We start from the raw sequence: 21300 nt of genomic DNA on the forward strand, positions 1-21300 counted from the left end.
ACTACCCAGTTAGATACAAAATTGTCTTGAAGATAGGAGACAGAAGGTGCAGCAAAGGGCTGCTTTTCGGACTGGAGGCCAGTGACCAACTGTGTCACAAGGATCAGTGATGGGTCGACTGCTTTTTGTCATTTATAATGATTTGGATGTAAACACAGCAGGTATGGTTTGTAAGTTTGCAGATGAAACTAAAATAGGTGGTATAGTGGACAGTGAATTATGATACATCGAGTACAATAGGAGCTTGATCAGATGGGCCAATGGGCTGAGGAGCTGCAGATGGAAATTAATTTAGATAAATGCGAGGTGTTGCATTTTGGGAAGAAAAATCAGGGCAAGACTTAAACAGATACTGGTAGCGCCCTGGGGCATATTGCCAAACAAGGACAAATGGGTGTAGGTGCATAGTTCCTTGAAAGTGGAGTTGCAGGTAGACAGGGTGAAGACCGCATTTGGCATGCTTACCTTCATTGGTCAGAACACAGAACAGGAGTTGGGAGGTCATGTTGCAACTGCACTGGAAGCTGATGAGATCACCTTTCAAGTATTGCTCACAATTCGGGTTGCCCTTTTATAGGAGAAAATGTTGGTCAATTTGAGAGGGTGCACAAAAGATTTACAAGGATGCTGCCAGGACTGGAGGGTTTGAGAGGCTGAATAGGCTGGGGATATTTTGCCCCTCTGGAGTGTCGGAAGTTGCGGGGTGACCTTATAGAGGTTTATAAAATCATGAAGGGCATGAATAACCAAGATATTTTTCAGAGGCTGGGGGAGTCCAATACTAGAGGACACGGGTCTATGGTAAGAGAGGAAAGTTTAAAAGAGGACCTGAGGGATGGTATGCATATAGAACGAGCTGCAAGGTGAAGTGGAGGTAGTGGGTAAAATTATGACATTTAAAAAGCACCAGGATGGGTATATGATCAGGAAGGGTTGAGGGGGATATGGGCCAAATGGGGCGAGGTCAGACTGGGATGTCTGGTAGGTTTGGACAAGTTGAACCAAAGAGTCTGTTTCCATGCTGTATGACTAATTGCTCACAATACTCCAGTGCTGTTTAATCAAAGCTTTCTATAGCTGCAGCATGGCTTGCACAAATAGCTACATATAATCCTTGATTACTCTAACCTACATCTTAAGAATTAAGTAGGAACTGCAACTGTAGTAGTATAATTTGAATCTATGCGGAACTGTAGTTGGAAACGTTACTAATACAAAAGAATAAAACCTAAATGTATCAATTTAGGTATCAAACTTACTTCACGGTTGTGCTGATTTTCAATCTTCTAATTCCAGGTGTAGGAAACTGTCTAGAATTGAGATATGATACATGCTGCATACTCTTGTCGAAGCTTTCAATATCATCCCCTTCCATGCTAAGGAGTGATTGGGTGGGATTGAAGTGAATCTATAGGAGAAAAATGAATTTGAAAAGAACATTCAATTTGCTTCATAACTAATTTTTTTCCCCTCAATCGGGAGCTTTCACTGTCCATGGATCATGCACTTTAATATACTGCACTGAAATAGCACCTTCCAAGATCTTAACCATTACCATCCACAAGGAGAAAGGCAAAAGATACAAGAAAACAATACAACTTTCTAGTTTCCCTCCAAGCTACATTGTCCTGGACTTGGAAATATATAACTGCTCCTAAACCCTGAACTCCTTCCCTCAGGGCATTATGGGTCTTAGACAATAAACAGGCTGCAGCTGTTCAATATGGTAGCTTACCAACACCTTCAAGGACAACTTATGGTGGGGGTGGGGGGGGGGGGGGGGGGGGGGGGGGGTGTCCAAGCCAGCAAATTTCACAAATGAAACAAACCCAAAACTACCAAGTTCTGAACATGTCCACAAAAGGGCCACTGAGAATCTGAGCACAAGGAAACAAGTAGTCAGTGCACTGGAAGCATGCAAAACAGCACTGAACCATGCAGAGACTTAAACCAGCACGAGGTTATCCATCAATGTCTCACTGGTTAGATAAGTCACATAACATGCAGTTAAGAACAGTTCTTAATTTATCTTGCCACATACCTTTTTGTACAAGATAATGAAACACTACTCAACATTAAAAACATTTATAATCAGCTGTGGCCTACTGGTTTATGCAGGTGACTAGAACTTTGAAAAAACGCTTTTTGCTTCTTTGAAATTAAAAGCTGATTTGACTTCAAACAATAGCAAGGTTGCAATCAAAAAACATTTGAGAGTTAGCATAGGAAACTTAAAAAATGCACAATTTCATAAGATGAGGATTTCTTTTATCTTATTCATTTATGGGATGTGGGTGTCCTGGCTAGGCAGCATTTATTGCTTAGAGGTAAGAGGAGATCAGTTTGTGAAAATCTTAAAATTAATGGGAAAAGGAAATTTGTGCGGAAACCTCTTCTAGAAAAACAACCTGACTTTAGAAAAAGCCTGAAGACAATATTGGATGTCATTGCAAAAACGGCCAGTTCAGTCAGATATGAAATGGCAGCCTGTCCCTCTGATCACATATCCTGAAAGGGGTTATTCCCTGCACGTTAACACTAGCCAATAAAAATGAAATTACTACCCAAGTGTAGCTTCAGAGCAGAAATTGATTTCTCAGAAAAAGACAAAACTCAATGAAGGCTTGGACTGCAATGTGAAGAAAGCACTATTAGCTCTTACCATCACACCTTTGTAACCATTCCCAGAATCCAAGAGATCCAGTCCTTCTTTACAGGTGTACAAGCAGTCAATCACCTTTTTACTCTCAAGTTTGCCAGCTCGAATCATCAAACCAGCTAAATTGCCAAGAAAGAACTGAGTCATGCGAAGTTCACCACCTGGAAAGTGAAAATTTAATATAAATATGGCTTTTTTTTTAATGCTTAGCCATCTTTTATGATTCCCACATTCGTGCATTCATGCAGGTTAGTTATACTTCCATTCTCTCCACAATTCGCTTCTGGCTTCATGTGTGCATAAAGATGACTTGTCTTCATGCATGTGGGGTTTGGCAAAAATGCAGCACTTCACAGCAGTCAATAAAATTTATGAAAATGGAAGGAACAACAGGAATGGAGTGAGTTGCTGTGCCAGCTTTCTTTAGTACAGTGAGGTGGTACATGAATAAAACATATGCTATTTGCCAGATCTTAAGCAACTAAGACTCATTGCCTGAATGGTCTTCGATATTCTACAATTTGTCAAACTATATAGTACATCCAACTATGGGATTAATGTAGATTTAGAATAGCTTTTTGTTGGTGGAGACTCAATGGTCAAAGGGTCCCTTTTATTCTGTATTATTCTATGAATTTGTTCCTGAAGAATGGTACCCACAAAAGGAACAGTGCAAGTTTGACAGTGGTAAGGTTCTTCAATGTTTTTTAAATAAATAAAACTTCTGCCGTGTACGAAATTCATTTTAGGCTTGTATAAATAAAACCCACTCTCAAACCTTGCATTATTTTTCGAGTTACTGGAAATCCAGTTTTGTTGATAAAGTTGTATCCATAGAAGTCGTCCAAATCAATAAAATTCCCTGTAGAAAACGACTTCCATTTACTGAATGGAATAGACAGAGTTGCTCTTACCTACATAAAGTCTGAGATTTAGGGATAAATTAATTGAGGCCTGGAGGGTGCTAATCATTGACTGGGAGGCAAGTATTCTGTTTCATTAAGAGCATTGGTGCATGAGCTCTGCAGAAACAATAAGGCCCCAAATAGTAGACTCTATATTAGAACAGAAAGTTCAGTGGAATTAAATATCTAACTTTGAAAAGCAACAACACTATTTTAATTAACTAATCTCATAGCAAAAAGATTCAGTTGTATTTGGCTTGAACATAATTCTGATTAGTTAGAGGTTTGTGAACTCAGAATGACATCTGATAACAAACACTAAGACCAAACTTTAAGCAGCTAAATAACTCAAACAACTATTCTACAATTTCAGACTTAAAGTTTAATTTAAAGCACCTAAACATAGATAAAATTTCATCAATTAGGCTTGCAATATGGCTCACTTACATTTTCTGGATGCTGCTTTAGTCATTTGCAAGGTCCTGTCCCTGACAGGCAAAGCAAGCATTCCCAAGCATCGTCCTTTCAATTAAAGGAAAGCATTGGAAACAAAATGCTTCCAGCTGTATTCCCCAGGGTAATACTTCAACCAGAGTCCACCTTCTAACCAATCAACAATCTTTGCTGTATAAATTCCTTTTACAATTTGGCATTCTTGCATCTGTCCAAGAGTGCAAGATGAGAACATGCCCTTTTTCTCAGCAATACTTCAATTCAGAAACATTATGCTTAATAGGGCCATTATTTAGGTTAGTTTTTTTTAAAGAAACATAACACTATTTAAAACCATCTCACTGACATTCAGCATGCACAAAGGGACATACTTCTTTAACAACCCCATGCTTGCCAACAAAACATCTTGGTAGCAAAATGCAGGAAGTCAGTGAAAAAGCAGCGTGTGATGCAGCCAAAGTGGATCAAAACATATAATGAACATTTCATGCTAATTTTGGAAATTAAACAGGAGGGAAACCCCCAGCAACCTGGATAGGCTTCAGTCACAGTTTCATTTTCGCTTCCTGTATATTCTGTAGAGAAAGCAAGACAAAAGAAAGAGGAGATTTGGGGTAAAGGATTGGGGAATCTAACTGCACTTATCAAAGGTAATGGAAAATTCCTATGGCAAACAGGTTAACAGAAATCCTCCACTATGGATTGGAACCATCAAGTTTGCTTTCTCATTTGCATATAAAATATTTGTACCATTACATAGCAAACTTGTGAAGTTCTTCCTGTGACCTGGTTGATGTTTGGAGAAATATGGATCTAGAAATGGCAATAACTCTTCAGTACCTTGTACTTGGGAATGACTCCTTGGACATGGCTGGATAATGAAAACTGGCAGGTCATTGGGCTGATAGACAGCTGTATCAATTTCTACTCAACATCTACAACCATGTTCTTTGAGAAAGGGGCTGTTGGATAGGAGCTGGAACTCCAACTGATATTTTCACTTCTAGCTCTAGAGTACTGGACTTAACAGTAGCATCCATTCAGGCGAGGATAGACCAGGACCTCTATCTCTACAGACGAGGCAATTTTCACTAACCTAAAAGGGAAATTGCCTTTGAATGGTATTTGAAGATCTTTGTATTTAAAATGGTTGTTTCTAAAGCTATATGTAGTAAAGTAGCCAAGTAAAAGCAGCAGTTAATGCATGTAGGTGGCACTAAGGCAAAGTACAATAATTTCTACATGACATTAGCTGTTGTAGAAATAAAGTAAATGCGAATGCTCGTTTTATTTTTAGAACTTTTCTCCCTCCTTGAGAAGGTAATGGCTCACGCAGGAGCCTAGATCCAGAAACTATGCAGAACTTCAGCAATGTGGGTGGTCAATTGTCAATCGTCAATCCACACCACAAACATTAGTGGGCAATTCAACTAAAGTGAAAGTAAACGGAACAACTTTGCAGATGACTTGCAAGGATAGGACAACGCAAAAGGTGTTTTCAAGAGGCAGTCACTGCACAGTAATCAGCTATTGGAATTCTTGTTAAAACGACAATTAAAAAGTTAATTGGTTACTTTCATCAATACTCTTTACAATCAAAAGTTTTATACAGTATTGACTCAACTATTCTACCACCTGCAAAAGGTCACAAAGTCATTTTATCCCACATTACCTTGCCAACATGCTCCTACCACCAACTGAGTATCAATCTTTGAATGGTGGAGAGGATAGTCTTCAGTGACTAGGAATGGATCATATGATACCCCATCCACATATAGGGCCACAGTAGGGATGTCAACATTTAGCACATAGTGATGCCATTCTTTATCGCACACCTACAAAACATGGGAGAGTAAGGTCAAAGACGGAAAATGCACTATATCGGTTGAGAAAATGAGTAGTTAAAGAAAAAACTTAATTAGGGCATTGCTTCAAATCCATAAATCTGATCATTACACCAACTTTTAAAATCCAAGCTCCTTAGGTGGGCACTGAAGGTGTTTCAGTTCTTAAGTGCAATTCTGGTCAGCCTGATATAGGAAAGACGTTGTTAAATGTGAGGGGGTGCAGAAAAGATATACAAGGATGTTGCCAGGACCAAAGGGTTTGAGTTATAGGAGGAGGCGGCTGAATAGGCTGGGGCTTTAACCATGCAGCATTGGAGTTTGACAGGTGACCATATAGAGGTTTATAAAATCATGAGGGGCATGGATAGGGTGAATAGTCAAGGTCCTTTTCCGAAGGTGAGGGAATTCAAAACTAGAAGGCATAGGTTTGAGGCAAGAAATGACTTGCGGGGTAACTTTTTTTATGCAGGAGGTGGCAAATGTATGGAAGGAGCTGCCAGAGGAAATGGGGGCAGGTGCAATTACCACATTTAAAAAGGCATCTGGATGGGTATTTGAATAGGAAGAGTTTAGAGGGATATGGACCAAATGCTGGCAAATGGGACTACATCAGACTGGGATGTCTGGTTGATGCAGACGAGTTGAACCAAATAGTTGGGCCGTTTCCATGCTATCTGACTCAGACTACTGAAAACTGCAAAAAAAGGAACGTTAATATCTTACTTGCTTCAACTGGAAGACAAGACCATTATCTCAATATCTTAACCTAAGCACAATAGTAGTGTCTGCACATATCATTTGTCCCAATTTACTGTGCCTAGATAAAGTATGGCCAGAGTGTTTGGTTGTGACTGAAGTATTCTAAACTAAGATTCTCAATTGAATGAGTTTGCTTGAACAGTTACTGATGACATCAGGAATAGCTGCAAATTCTGATACATCATGCATGAAGTTAAAGGAGGGTAAATGTACCCAAATACACGTAGAATAAATGCATGTTCCAAAATTATCTTAGTCCCAACTTCAAAAGATTGCATATGATATTTTTCTATTTGTATAACACTATGAATACAAATGACCTTGCAGATTAGATTATTTTGATCTGATAATTGGATTTAGGATGCCAAATTTCTTTGGCATAGAATCCTTAAAGCTAAGATTTGCATTTATACACAGCAGGATTTGAACCAAGGCTCCACAGATATAAATCCAGTACAAACCCACTGGTCCACAAAGTCTCAATTTATAACTTATCATAATTTTCAAATGGAGTTGCATGACTTTCACAGGTTTTCTTAGTAAAGCCAAAACCCATCTCTGCATTTTAAACACTCCACCTGTTACAAGACAAAATTCCAGATAGTCTTCACTCAAAACGGAAGAGCAAAATCATTGTGCCTTTGCACTGTATTATTGTACAAGGAAAGCAAATATTTTTCCAAGATTCTTGAATGTCTAAGCTTCAGTATAGTACACAGCTGCTGTATGATGAAAACAAGTTAACACACAGGTTCCATTAGTCAAAAACACAACCAGACAGCTAAACATTAAGGTAAAAAGTGCACCGGGAGCCACCTGCTATTTGACCAGGGTGTTATTCACACACAGATATACGTGTATTTGCTCAACATTTTCCAAACCTGATCCAGTTTCCAATGGAACTCTGCTGGATGGAAGTTCTCATTTTCAGAAGGGTTTTGACGGAAGAGGAAAACCAGACGACAGTTGTGCACATAAAGGGAGTAGTGATGACGATTCATCTCTGCAAGATTTTTTTTTAAAAAAAGAGAATGCAATTACTAAACGTGATACCAAAAATCAAAGTAAATTCCTGTTAAAGACAATGTTTGCAGCAGAAATTGATTTGAAGAGCAGAAAAGTAAAAGGGACAAATTAAAGGCTAGATCCTAATGGAAACAAAGCACGGACAGTTACAAGATGTGGGCTCATCATCATAATTCTCCATATCACAAGAATTTCTGGTCTGACGTATTGCTATAGGGAGGGCAAACATATCACAAAGGACCCAATTGAAATCAAAAGAAATTTTCAGATTTGCATGTATATTTTAATCAAAAGTTAACTTTTATCCAAGATTAATATATTAAATGACCTGGCTTTATTGCAACTGACTACTGTTGCCTCAAGTTAATACTTTAATAGCATGCGATTAATTGCAACCTTTAATATGATACATCAATTTTCATCATTTAGAGTTTTTATATTGACTCCTAATAAAAATTCCATGAGTAGCCTAGAAGGAAACAGCAAAAGTATGTTCCTATACCAAGACAGTACACAGAGTAGCCAGCAGAGGTCACCAGATAGCAACGAACAAGAAGCAGTTGCTTTTTTAATAATAAAAAAAGCATTTTGAATCAACCTGCTCAGGTATCCGATGATATATCTCTGCAGCAGGTGGAATCAAACCCAAAGTCTTTAGGTCCCAAGGTAGGGATACCACCACTGTGCCACAATAGCCCCCTCAGTTACTTTTTTTTCTTAGCCAATGATATTGAGGTTAATTATAAATTAAATACAATAAAGAACTGCAGATACTGGAGATCTGCAATTATAAATCAGCTCATTCAGAAAGACAATGAATCAAACCTATGAAATACTAGGACATAAAAGACTGTTTTACAATTAGCTGATGCTTTACCTTTGAGTTTATTGACAATTTATTGACACTGATCATTTATTGAAGCTAGTCTTGTATTAAGATGGGACTAAGTTAACAAACATCTATTTAAAAATCACAATTTCATCTCCGATGAAGTAACCATGCAAATATACTTTTATAATCTTACACAAAAGCAATGCACAACTCTTTGATGATTTTCACCTTGAATGACTATTAACACTGGAACAAGAACCCATTTTAGCAAAGCCTCTGTTTAATTGAACAAGACCATATTTCTACTCAAATTCAGTTTTGATGTTCATCGTATCTACTTCTCAAAGTAGTTATGACTCTAATCTAGTATCTGCAACATCATCATCTCAATTTAATCAGTTTGATCTGGTTGCTCAATCACATTGCCAATCTCCAAAATATAAAGGGTGCTCTGGAGCCCATTTCCAACCAGTCTCAACATTTTTAATTTTAATCTCTTCCCTAATAAAATAAAAGCATAACTGAAATATAAACATACCTGAAATATAAAAATTCTAAAAATGGAGAGGTTGAGTTTAACAAATGGGTTTACAGTAAAGGCAGAAATTAAAGAAAATTCAGAGATTGGGTCACCTATACCTGCTTTATCAGAGTTGCAAAGAACAGTTTCCTTGTCCCCATGAATACTGGAACCAGGCCCATGGCGCATCCACACAGAAATTGTAAATGGTTCCTGTAGATTGGTTGTCAAAACACCTTCTGGGATTTTCACAGCTTGTGTGCCATTGAATTCAAAGACCTGATCACTATCATGGCCATTGTCAGTGGGAAGACCAACGGTCCAATTTGTACTGCTACTTGGTGAGGGAAGGAGGTCAACTGTTCCAGAAGCAGCACCTGAAATCAAGAATGGCAAGACAAAAGCATTGAGACACTCCCAGCTAATGCTAACAGTTATCATTGGTAACTAGACGAAATAAGTTTCATTCAATTTGTATTCTTCAATACCTGAAGCAATGCTGGTTTGAAAATACTGGATCTAACATTTCAACCAGAACCATGACAGAAGCAAGCTGTTCCAAGCCAAAAGCGTAGTTCAAACATCAAATTAAGGTACAGCAACCTTCAATTTATCTTTCAAAACATCAATAATCACAACTACAGCATATTTGTTTCCCAGACTTGAGAGACTTCTCAAAACTCTTCTGGTACATCAGTCTGGAGTCTGATAGAGGACATAACCTTCATCAACACAAAATGAACACCAACCAGACAATGTAACCTATTTAATTGGCACTCCACCCACCACCTAAAACATTCCTCACTGCACCACTAGCAAAACGTGACTGCAATGTACACTATAACAAATACACCGTAGGGGCTCACTAAAGCTGTTGGGAAGAAATTCCAGCTTTAGATTAGCGAATACTGGTTAACATTATGCACTTTTGAACACCTGAAATAATGCTACTATAAAAAGACATAATCAAGGCAGTTTCTTTTGGTAAGTTCATCTATTGGTCTACACAGAAGGTTTAACTATGGTGAATGATCTTTTACATCAGCAACAAAATCCACTGCATCAAAGGAATGGTAACTTTACTTTTATCAATAGGGTTACATTTCAAATCAAATCTGCTGAGCGTGTAAGGATTTAATTTCATAAATGCATCTTTGAGGCCAAGTTTACCGGACTATGTCCTTTTAGTTACAAAGAAGAAAATTCAAACACCACAAGGATAAAAGCTGCAGAAATTTTGTAATAAAACCAATGATTGACAGCAACAGAAATCCATTACAAGGAACCGAAGTTTTCTTAGGTCGGTGAAGATTAGAGGTTTTGTGCTTTTATATTCTAGACAGTTAGTTAATAAAAGCCTTACCACAAAGTTTGTGGAGTGATTTTTCAGAATAAGTGTCCCTGTCGCATCCTTTTCCAATATGGCTTGTTTCTAATTCAACAGTTGTCTGGATCGAGGTAATAGGTTCATCACAGGTTTCCAGATGTATAGCTGGAAACAATGCCAAACTTCCAGTGCCAGGTTCATATTCAATTCTTTTGCTCCAACCTATATCATAAACACATTAATGGTCCTCAATACAAAATATGCAACACGTCAGTAATACATTGTTGACTCAGTCAAATATTTAGTTTGATTTCTTAATTATTAGGTAGGTACTAATTCAGATAGAAAGGTTTATCTTGGATTTTAAAAGCAAACATTAGGGAATTAATACACTTTAGACCACAGATGTTTAATAATTTTTTCTATAGTAATGTTAAACAACGTCCAATTAATTTAGAATTATGTTAATTCTATTACCTTGCCAGCCAGGTTTGCACGTGGGTTTAATGCTGATCTTAACAAGAACATCTTCTGTCGAACGCTTCTTCCCACAGTCATAAGCCGTTACTGCAAGCTTATACTGCCGATCTTTACTGTAGTTTATCTTCTCAGAGTTTTTAATATACCCTACAAAAATCACCAGTTTACAACACATTATCCCTCAACAGTCAAATGCACAGATGCTAATCTTGCAAACAGATTCCATGCTTGTTCTTTGGGAACACAACATTCAAAAAAATTGGGAAGAACAAATGAAATAGTCCGTGTATTGGTCACTTAAAAAAATGATAGCTTGAAAAACAGTGAGGCTTTCTTGGTTAAGTCACTAGCTATTTATTACTATGATATGAAAAAAGGGGAAAGAAAAATCAAAATTCATTTTTCATCAGTAGCCCTGAACTCATTGGAGAATTCAGATGAGAGAACGTTGGTGTGATGAGAACTATACATTCTATGGTTAAAAGGCTTAACATCCACTGTCTTGAATTAGTGAAAAACAGCTAGTTGGGCTCAGTAGCGGAGGACTTCCAGCAGCCTCTGAACCATAACTAAACAAGGACCTTAAGAGATGGGAAGAATAATGGAAGACAGCGAAAACAAATTAATAACTTAGAGAATAATCTTCTTGCATTAATTTCAATTTATAATGGGAAGGCAAGATGCAATCCACAGATATACAGAGATTAGCAAACACTGAGGAACCACTAAACGCAAACTTAAACAAAAACTGATGGTTTCCATTATGTTGAAATAATTAGCAGCATTTCAACCTCAAATTTTATAGTTCAGCTCAGGTATGTTTAATGTCTTCATCTTTGAGACCTGTGTTGCTATACACATCAGGGGACTAACTTTTTTAATATCTCTCATTTGTGTTTCTAATAGATTTTAATATTCTGATTTAAGATTAATCCAACAACAAGGTGGCAATTCCTACAGGACAGGTTAGTAAGGAATCTAACATTGACAATGCCAATTATTGGATAATCTAGAATCTTTTCTTCTTGCCTTGACTTGCCGTTTGTAAAATCATGATCTAGATGATCCCACATAGAAAAAAAATGAAGTCAACATCTGACAAATATTTAACTCAAAACTGAATCATTGTTAAAATTTAAAATTCAACATTAGAAATCCGAAGTTTAATGTCTTTATTTGGAAGTGCATACCCATGTGGCTCATCACTTACCATCTTTATCAATAGTGAATGGCACATCGGGAGTAACAATTTCGTAACTGCAGATCTGGCTGAACTGAGGTGAACAGTCTGCATCGATTGCTTCCACTCTCAAGATGCTATCATACTTCTTTCCTTCAATGATTGTGGCTTTGTAAGACTTCTCTTTGAAAACTGGGGCGTACTCATTTATGTCATTCACCTGGATATGAACATTGGCCCTGTAAAGCAAAAGTACTGGTTAGGAATTGGAAGCACATTTAGAAAGCCTCCCTAATAACTCTTGGATTTAATCAGCTAATAGCAAATCATACAGCCCACAAAAGACCAATATTCAACCCAGAACAAGTACTGAACTAGCCAGTCATAGATAGGTCAGTAGTAAAGCTGCTGCAGTTGATCTGTTTAAACAGCACCTTTAACATAACTAAAGCATCCCATTGGAGTACCGCTGTTCCTCCACACCAGATGAAACTGATTACCAGCCACACAAACAACCGATATTTTTAGTCCAAGTATTGAAGGAGCAATTTGTAAAAGAAATGAGTCAAGCCAAAAAGGTTAGATAACACCAAAGTTTAAGGACTACGTAGAGGCAAAACGTGTGGCGCTGGAAACATATAGCAGGTCGGACAGCATTCAAGAAGGAGAGAGTCAACATTTCGAGCATAAGGCCTTCATCAGGAATGCGGGGTAGGGTGGGCAGAGGGGTGGATGGGAAGGTGATAGGTAGACATGGGGTAGGGGGTGTGGGAGGTGACAGTGATAGGTCAGATGGGACGGTGGAGCGGATAGATGGGAAAAGAAAATTACAGGCGATCAAGAGGGCAGTGAGAGTTGGAAGGTGGGATCTGGGATATTGTAAGGGGAGGGGAGGTCTAAATTGATGCCATGTGGTTGGAGGATCCCAAGGCTGAAGATGAAGCGTTCTTCCTCTAGCCATCAGGTGGCTTGGATCTGACAGTGGAGACAGCCCAGGATTTGCATGTCCTTGGCAGAGTAGGAGGGGGTGTTGAAGCAGTCGGCCACAGGGCAGTGGGGTTATTTGGTGTGTCACCCAGAGATGTTCCTTGAAACGCTCAGAGTTGGCATCTTGTGCTCCCAATGTAGAGACCACCACAGATCAACAGAACAGTAGATGAGGTGTTTGTATGTGCAGGAAAATCACTGCCACATGTGAAAAGATCCTATGGGGCCTTGGACAGAGGTGAGGGCACAGGTTTTACACTGCTTTTGGGGCAAGGGAAGATGCCAGAAATGGAGGGTGGACCTAATGATGGAGTCACTGAGGGAATAGTCTCTGAAGAATGAAGGTAGGGGTGGGGAGGGTAGATTCTCTGCAGTGTGGAAACAGGCCCTTTGGCCCAACAAGTCCGCACCACCCCTCCGAAGAGAAACCCACCCAAACCCATTCCCCTACCCTATATTTACCCCTGATTAACACTGTGGGCAATTTGGCATGGCCAATTTACCTGACCTGCACATCTTTGGATTGTGGGAGGAAACCTGAGTACCCGGAGGAAACCCACACAGACACAGGGAGAATGTGCAAACTCCACAACGACAAGCAGGAATCGAACCCTGGTGCTGTGAGGCAGCAGTACTAACCACAGCTACCGTGCTGCACCGTATCTATCTGGTGGTGGAGTCTGACTGTAGGTGGTGGAAATGGCAAAGGATGCGCTGTACCTGGAGACCTTTACCACAGCAGATGAACTCTTATAGGGACCGAATGTCCATGGTGAAGATAAGGCGTTAGGGGCTGGGGAAACTATGCAGGTGCATCCGCCAGGCAAAGGTCTCCAAGCCCTCAGTTTCTTCCTCTCTCGCCAACCCAACCCATACTCCTCCACCGACACACATTTGATTGGTGGAACTGGTCTTCACCCTCAACTTGTCCTTCAAATTCTCCCACTTCCTTCAGACCAAGAGGGGTAGCCATGGGCACCCACATGGGCCCCAGCTACGGCTGCCTCTTCTTTCAGGTATGTGGAAGAGACCTACAGTTACACATTGGTGAGGGCACTTTCAGAATACTGCGCATAATTATAGTCACCATTCTATAGATAGGAACAATGTTGTTAAACTTGAGGGTGCAGAAAATATTTAAGGATGTTGCCATGACAAAGATTTGAGCTATAGGGAGAGGCTGAATAGGCTAAGGCTTTTAGCCCTGGAGCAGCGGAGGCTGAGGGGCGACCTTAGAGGTTTATAAAATCATGAGAGGCATGGATAAGGTAAGTAGACAAGGTCTTTTCCCTAGGACAGGGGACTCCAGAACTAGAGGGCATGGGTTTGGAGTGGGGGAGGGAAAATTTTTAAAAGGGACCCAAGGGACAACTTTTTCCAATCAAAGGATTGTGTATGTATGGAGTGAGTGGTCAGAGGAATTGGTGGAGGCTGGTACAATTACAACATTTAAAAAGGCATCTGGATAAGTACAGGAATAGGAAGAGTTTAAGAGGGATATGGGCCAAATGCTGGCAAATGGGACTAGGTTAGATTGGTTGGTGTGGATGAGTTGGCCTAAGGGCCTGTTTCCATGCTGTAGAATTCAAGTCTGCTAGCACATGAAAATTGTCAAGTCTTCCTTGATCTAATTTCCTTGCCAGTGAAGTAATTGGGATGATTTGAAGAGGAAATATAATCAAGACTGCCCAACTAGTAGTGCAAACATGAAAGTCTCCCAGACAGGATTTTCTTCCATTGGTCGACTGACCTTTCCATTCATTTCTGGCCACTGCTCATAATGGAGTGATTGAAGCAGAACTGTAATAACTTGAGCACCGTGACTCAGTTGTCATGATCCATATTTTTGTTATATATGGAAACGGAGTTAGGATTGGCTCTGGAAATCAGCAGGGTAACTTACAGCGAATTATGCAGGAGCAACCAGTGACATCCAATTAATTGTACTACTTCCAACATGTTGGGGCCAAGAACTACTTTGAAAAGGGATGAAGGAAATAATTAAAATCTCAGATGAAACGAAATGCTTTCACATCCATATCTTTGCTTAGACTTGTAATAAGATCTGTTTCAAAAGAAATCATAAGAGTCATTTTCTCTAAATTATGTGCCCTGGGGGAGAAGTGTATTTAAATTCGATGAAAGATATTATTGAGTTCCTTTCACCAACAGTGAGAGGTAAGCCTCTCATAGCTTAAAGCAATGGAAAACTTGTCTTTCAGATATGGAAATCAGCCTGAACAGATCTATCTCAATGCACCCCACCCTTCAGCTGTAACACTTGAATGCCAAACTGAGTATAACATTTTAATCTTCAACAGTTAAAAGGATATTTCAGCCAAGTAAACAGGTCAGAAATAATACCAGGAATCTCTGCATCTTGTAGGATTTATACAACAGCAGAACTTCTGATCCTGCAGCATATGCTCTCGAGAATTTACACTGACCCTTTACTACACTTAAGTCTTGAAAACAGCTGTTCAAAAACTACACAGCAAAATCTCAATTCTTTATCAACAGACAACTGATGATTTGGGCAGAACATAGCAATCCTTCAAGGTGAAAGAAATTCCTTTACTGCTGTGTCTGCAGCTGAGGTTAAAGCTGCAATTACTTGCCATTTGGATGAAGGAATCAGGGATGTTGTTGTGAAATTTGCAGATCAAAGATAGATGGACAAACAGGTAATGCTGAGGAAGCAGGGAGGTTGCAGAAAGACTTGGGACAGGCTAGGAGAGTGAGCAAGGTAGTAGTTGATGGAATACAAATGTGAGGTTATGCACTTTGGTAGGCTACAGAAATCGAAAGCAAAGCAATCAAGGATTCAGCCTGTACAGCCCTCTGTAGCAATGCGTTCCACAGATTCACAAGAATTGGAGAACTTCCTCCTCATCTCCTTTCTAAAAGGGAGAGAAGGGAATGTTGTGCCCTCTGATCCTGGTCTCTCCCAGTAGTGGAATCATCGCCACATCCACTCTATCCAAGTCTCTCAGTATTCGGCAAATTTCAGAGAGAGTTGAGTATGTGGTACTGGAAAAGCACAGCAGGTCAGGCAGCATTTGAGGAGGAGAATCGACGTTTTGGACTAAAACCCTTCACAGCAGGGATTAGGAAGATGTGGCTGTGGTAGCAAGTCTGCTTCAGGACATGGCTAAGAGGTTCACAGCAGAGATGACAACCAGGGGTGTGGGGGAGAGGGGGAGCGGTGAGATCATTGAGATGCTTGTAGAGAGATGAGGAGAACTTCAAGGTAGGCATCCTTGGAACAGACTGCGCATAGGACTGAAGTCATCAACAAGAAGGGTTTGTACCCAGAACGTCTATTCTCCTGCTACCTGACCTGCTGTGCTTTCCAGCACCACACACACAACTCTAACCTCCAGCATCTGCAGTCCTCACCTTCTTCAACTGAGTGTGAGATCCCCACCATCCTTCTAAACTCCACTGAGTACAAACCCAGAGTCCTCAATTGCTCCTCATATGACAAACCCTTCATCCCTGGGATCATTTTTGTGAACCTTCTGTGGACCCCTCCAATACCAGCACCTCCTTTTTTAGTTATGGAATCCAAAACTATACTCAGTATTCTAAATGCAGTCTGACCAGTGTCTTTTCCAGCCTCAGCAGTACATCTCCTCTGCTGTTAACATTCATTTCAAGAGAGCTAGAATGTAACATTACATTTGCCTTCCTAAATGTTAACTGAACCTGCATATTAACCTTAAGATAATCCTGAACTATGATTTCCAAATCCCTTTGTTAAGGCATTTAGATCTGCGATTAGTAAGGGGATCAAGGAGAAGGTGGGAGAATGGGGATGAGAACCCTATCAGCCATGACTGAATGGTGGAGCAGACTCAATGGGTCAAGTGATCCAATTCAATTTCTGCATCTGTGGTCTTCCTTCATCCATTCAGTCACCATTAGGAATGGAAATGGGAGCCGAATAATAACCACCACCTGGGAGGTTACCAAAATCAGAAACAAAAAACAAGGCTTGAAAAACCAGGCCTAAACGGGACCTTTCAAAAATACGCAGACATTCACATTTGACATCCCATTGCTAACAGTTAACACTGACTTTTAAACTGACTCGATTATTGGTTGGATCGTAGCAAGTCGATTACAAAATAGATCAATGCTTCAACATTCTTTACTCCTCAGTGCATACTTACTTATGGGACTTCTTCATATTTCCTCCATCGGGATCCTCTCCACAGTCATATGCCTGGATAGTAAAGGTATACTCTTTCTGCAACTCACAGTCCATCTTCTCTTTTGAACGTATGACACCTTCACCTGTGGTTTTATCAACCACCATAACTTCAAATGGTACATTCTGTCCATGAATTCTAAATCCACAAATCTCACCTAGAGTTTTAACAAACAGTAAGTTAGAGCTGGAACCATTATGCATTAAATTAACAAAAAAGTTAATGTGCAACAGCAGTCCAAACTTCACAGCCAGGGATTGTTTTTGTGAGGGTCTGTGGAAAAAGCAAAGCCTGTGCCTTGTTTGGGTGAGTTCTGGGACTTAGTAAAAGGAGCATATGCCTGCCTTCCAGCCACTGGTTTACATTGCATCCATTCATGCAGGAGAGAGAACGAGAGAGCGAGAACGAGAGAGCGAGAACGAGAGAGCGAGAACGAGAGAGCGAGAACGAGAGAGCGAGAACGAGAGAGCGAGAACGAGAGAGCGAGAACGAGAGAGCGAGAACGAGAGAGCGAGAACGAGAGAGCGAGAACGAGAGAGCGAGAACGAGAGAGCGAGAACGAGAGAGCGAGAACGAGAGAGCGAGAACGAGAGAGCGAGAACGAGAGAGCGAGAACGAGAGAGCGAGAACGAGAGAGCGAGAACGAGAGAGCGAGAACGAGAGAGCGAGAACGAGAGAGCGAGAACGAGAGAGCGAGAACGAGAGAGCGAGAACGAGAGAGCGAGAACGAGAGAGCGAGAACGAGAGAGCGAGAACGAGAGAGCGAGAACGAGAGAGCGAGAACGAGAGAGCGAGAACGAGAGAGCGAGAACGAGAGAGCGAGAACGAGAGAGCGAGAACGAGAGAGCGAGAACGAGAGAGCGAGAACGAGAGAGCGAGAACGAGAGAGCGAGAACGAGAGAGCGAGAACGAGAGAGCGAGAACGAGAGAGCGAGAACGAGAGAGCGAGAACGAGAGAGCGAGAACGAGAGAGCGAGAACGAGAGAGCGAGAACGAGAGAGCGAGAACGAGAGAGCGAGAACGAGAGAGCGAGAACGAGAGAGCGAGAACGAGAGAGCGAGAACGAGAGAGCGAGAACGAGAGAGCGAGAACGAGAGAGCGAGAACGAGAGAGCGAGAACGAGAGAGCGAGAACGAGAGAGCGAGAACGAGAGAGCGAGAACGAGAGAGCGAGAACGAGAGAGCGAGAACGAGAGAGCGAGAACGAGAGAGCGAGAACGAGAGAGCGAGAACGAGAGAGCGAGAACGAGAGAGCGAGAACGAGAGAGCGAGAACGAGAGAGCGAGAACGAGAGAGCGAGAACGAGAGAGCGAGAACGAGAGAGCGAGAACGAGAGAGCGAGAACGAGAGAGCGAGAACGAGAGAGCGAGAACGAGAGAGCGAGAACGAGAGAGCGAGAACGAGAGAGCGAGAACGAGAGAGCGAGAACGAGAGAGCGAGAACGAGAGAGCGAGAACGAGAGAGCGAGAACGAGAGAGCGAGAACGAGAGAGCGAGAACGAGAGAGCGAGAACGAGAGAGCGAGAACGAGAACGAGAGAACGAGAGAGCGAGAGCGAGAACGAGAGAACGAGAACGAGAGAGCGAGAACGAGAGAGCGAGAACGAGAGAGCGAGAACGAGAGAACGAGAACGAGAACGAGAACGAGAGAACGAGAACGAGAGAACGAGAACGAGAGAACGAGAACGAGAGAACGAGAACGAGAGAACGAGAACGAGAGAACGAGAACGAGAGAACGAGAACGAGAGAACGAGAACGAGAGAACGAGAACGAGAGAACGAGAACGAGAGAACGAGAACGAGAGAACGAGAACGAGAGAGAGAGCGAGAACGAGAGAGAGCGAGAACGAGAGAGAGAGCGAGAACGAGAGAGAGAGCGAGAGAGCGCGAGAACGAGCGCGAGAGAACGAACGAGAGAGAGAGAGAGCGCGAACAAGAGAGAACAAACGAGAGAGAACGAAAGAAAGAGAAGGAAAAAGAGAGAGGGAGAGAGAGAGGGAGAGAGAGAGAGAGAGAGAGAAAGAAAGAAGAGAGACAGGCATTTCACAGGAGTACTTAGACAGCAATAACTTGTAACATACAGCCATGACTGTTGGCATCTTCTATACCAAGCTACTGGACAAAGCTTGGCTGCCTATTCTGATCAAGACAAAAAGTTAAGAGAGCAAAGTTAAGTCTGAGATGTACAAGCATTTGATATAGGTTCAGCACAGTCTCACAAATACTGTCAAAACTCATTACTTTTACGTGAAATTAAGTCTTCCTGTGTAATGTATCTGTCCACAATTGGGAGACCAAGACAAACCACTGGATGGCAATTCAGCATTAGAAATATCAGTTTGATATCCAATTCCAGAACTGAATACCTAGCATATGTTATGCTCATTTCAGCAAATGCACCAGCCCTTTTGACAAGTTGTAAAGGGTTGAGTGTGAAACACCCAACTTGGGTATCACATCACTGGGTTCAAAATGGTTAATGTTAACTCCAACTGATCTTAAAAGACAAATTTTCCTGAAAAGATTTTAAAGAAATTAGAAAACAGTCAAAATATAGGATTATAAATTCTCAAATTTAGTATTACAGAAAGGACAGGCACCAGACTTCCAACCTACATTTTCCACAAACAGAGCAAAATTGCAAAGAGGATATTGAAAAAAAAACTGGACGACAGACTAACTCTAATAAGCTTATGATGTTAGTAAACAAAAGTCTAATCAGAAATATGATTTCACAGCAATAGTGCACAGGCTCCAAAATCAAAACTACAGGAGTGTGTCTACTGAAACTAATAGTTAGACTTTCTGGAAACTCCAAAGAAATAGTCTCTTGTTAAATATCCACGATAAAATTCTGCATTACATTTTAGTCAATTTGCATCATGCTTTTCCTTTCTCACTTCTTCTGAAATCATCCAACTATCAAGCTATTATTCAACCATTAAACCCCCTAAGAAACTTCAGTCTTAGCATAAAGCATCAGCTAATGAACTTCAATGCAATCCTAGTCTTTAAACAATATCCAGATATGCACACTTGCAACTAGGATTTTCTCAACAATCAGTAACAGGATGCAAACTGATTTTCCCATTTCAGTTAGCCTTTGATAACACTTTGGTTCAAGATAAGCAGCAGCAACAAGCAAAACAAAAATCTGGCCTCATTTAATAGTTCAACCATTTACTTAACCTATTCCTTCCTTAAGCTACTTATCTCTTGTGGTTTTGTATAGAAACACAAACCAAATATAATTTGGAGGGAGGACAACATTACACAGCAGGGAATAAATGAAACGAAATGCAGATATGAGACCTGGTCTTTTTTTGCATTCCTGTTAACTCATCGAATTGCAATGACATCCTTTATCACCAGCCATACTACATTCTAAAGCATTTGAAATTTGTGGATTAAGTCGAAAGGATGATCGAGGCAAATGTGGAAATCAATTTCTGCACAAATAGATTGTGAATGAATAACTAATGTCTGGACTCATTCAACTGAGTGACAAGTGGTCAGGGCTTCAGAATTTCCTGTTCATCTTAATATATTTCTGAGTATTTTTACCATCAAACACAATATTGCTTTGTATGCATCCTGAAAGCTGTCAAAAGGGTTAGCACAAGAGTATTTATTTAAAATGTGTTCAAAAATTTATACTCTGGTCAAAGAGGGGTTAGGTTCAATAGAATCTCCTTGAGGGGAAAATGGAAAGGATGTCAAACAACTGATATTTCTAACAAACGCTTTAAAATTAAACATTGCATCCAGTCATTTTTGCAGATAAACCTGGATAACAATGGGGAATAAAAGCGATGACAGGATTTGCTGTTCAAGTGCTGATTCCCCATTTTATGACCAGAGTTAGTGAGTTAATATAATTGTTCATGATGAATGAAAGAAAGAACCCAGGTATCACCTTGTTTGGTGAATGTCACCTCATACCTCTCTATAAGGGGAAGAAAAGATAAACAGAAATCAGTCATCGAGATAAGGAATTAAAAGGTTGAAGACAGGGACTAAGTCAAAGGATAAATGTAAATACAAAGCAATTGATATTAAAGCTCATCTGCGCTCGATTCACAGCAATTTTAAAAATTACTTTCCAGGTTTTTCAA

At 40.5% G+C, this 21300-nt stretch overlaps 1 protein-coding gene across 4 annotated transcripts in view; it reads right to left on the bottom strand.

Moving 5' to 3' along the window:
* clstn1 (calsyntenin 1) overlaps positions 1-21300 on the bottom strand; it is a 76180-nt gene that overhangs the window by 12649 nt on the left and 42231 nt on the right. The window contains exons 3-13 of one of the 4 annotated variants that reach the window (XM_072586114.1): positions 21102-21131; positions 17151-17346; positions 12019-12227; positions 10806-10955; positions 10365-10550; positions 9121-9378; positions 7505-7626; positions 5690-5852; positions 4548-4592; positions 2663-2820; positions 1260-1408 (exon numbers count right to left, since the gene is read on the bottom strand). In XM_072586114.1, the coding sequence (XP_072442215.1) occupies positions 1260-1408; positions 2663-2820; positions 4548-4592; positions 5690-5852; positions 7505-7626; positions 9121-9378; positions 10365-10550; positions 10806-10955; positions 12019-12227; positions 17151-17346; positions 21102-21131 (1666 nt within the window). The remainder of the gene's footprint in view (positions 1-1259; positions 1409-2662; positions 2821-4547; positions 4593-5689; positions 5853-7504; positions 7627-9120; positions 9379-10364; positions 10551-10805; positions 10956-12018; positions 12228-17150; positions 17347-21101; positions 21132-21300) is intronic. The other 3 variants (XM_072586115.1, XM_072586116.1, XM_072586117.1) reach the window with 3 other exon arrangements.

This window comes from Chiloscyllium punctatum, chromosome 16, assembly GCF_047496795.1.
Source record: "Chiloscyllium punctatum isolate Juve2018m chromosome 16, sChiPun1.3, whole genome shotgun sequence".
Taxonomy (NCBI): Eukaryota; Metazoa; Chordata; class Chondrichthyes; order Orectolobiformes; family Hemiscylliidae; genus Chiloscyllium; species Chiloscyllium punctatum.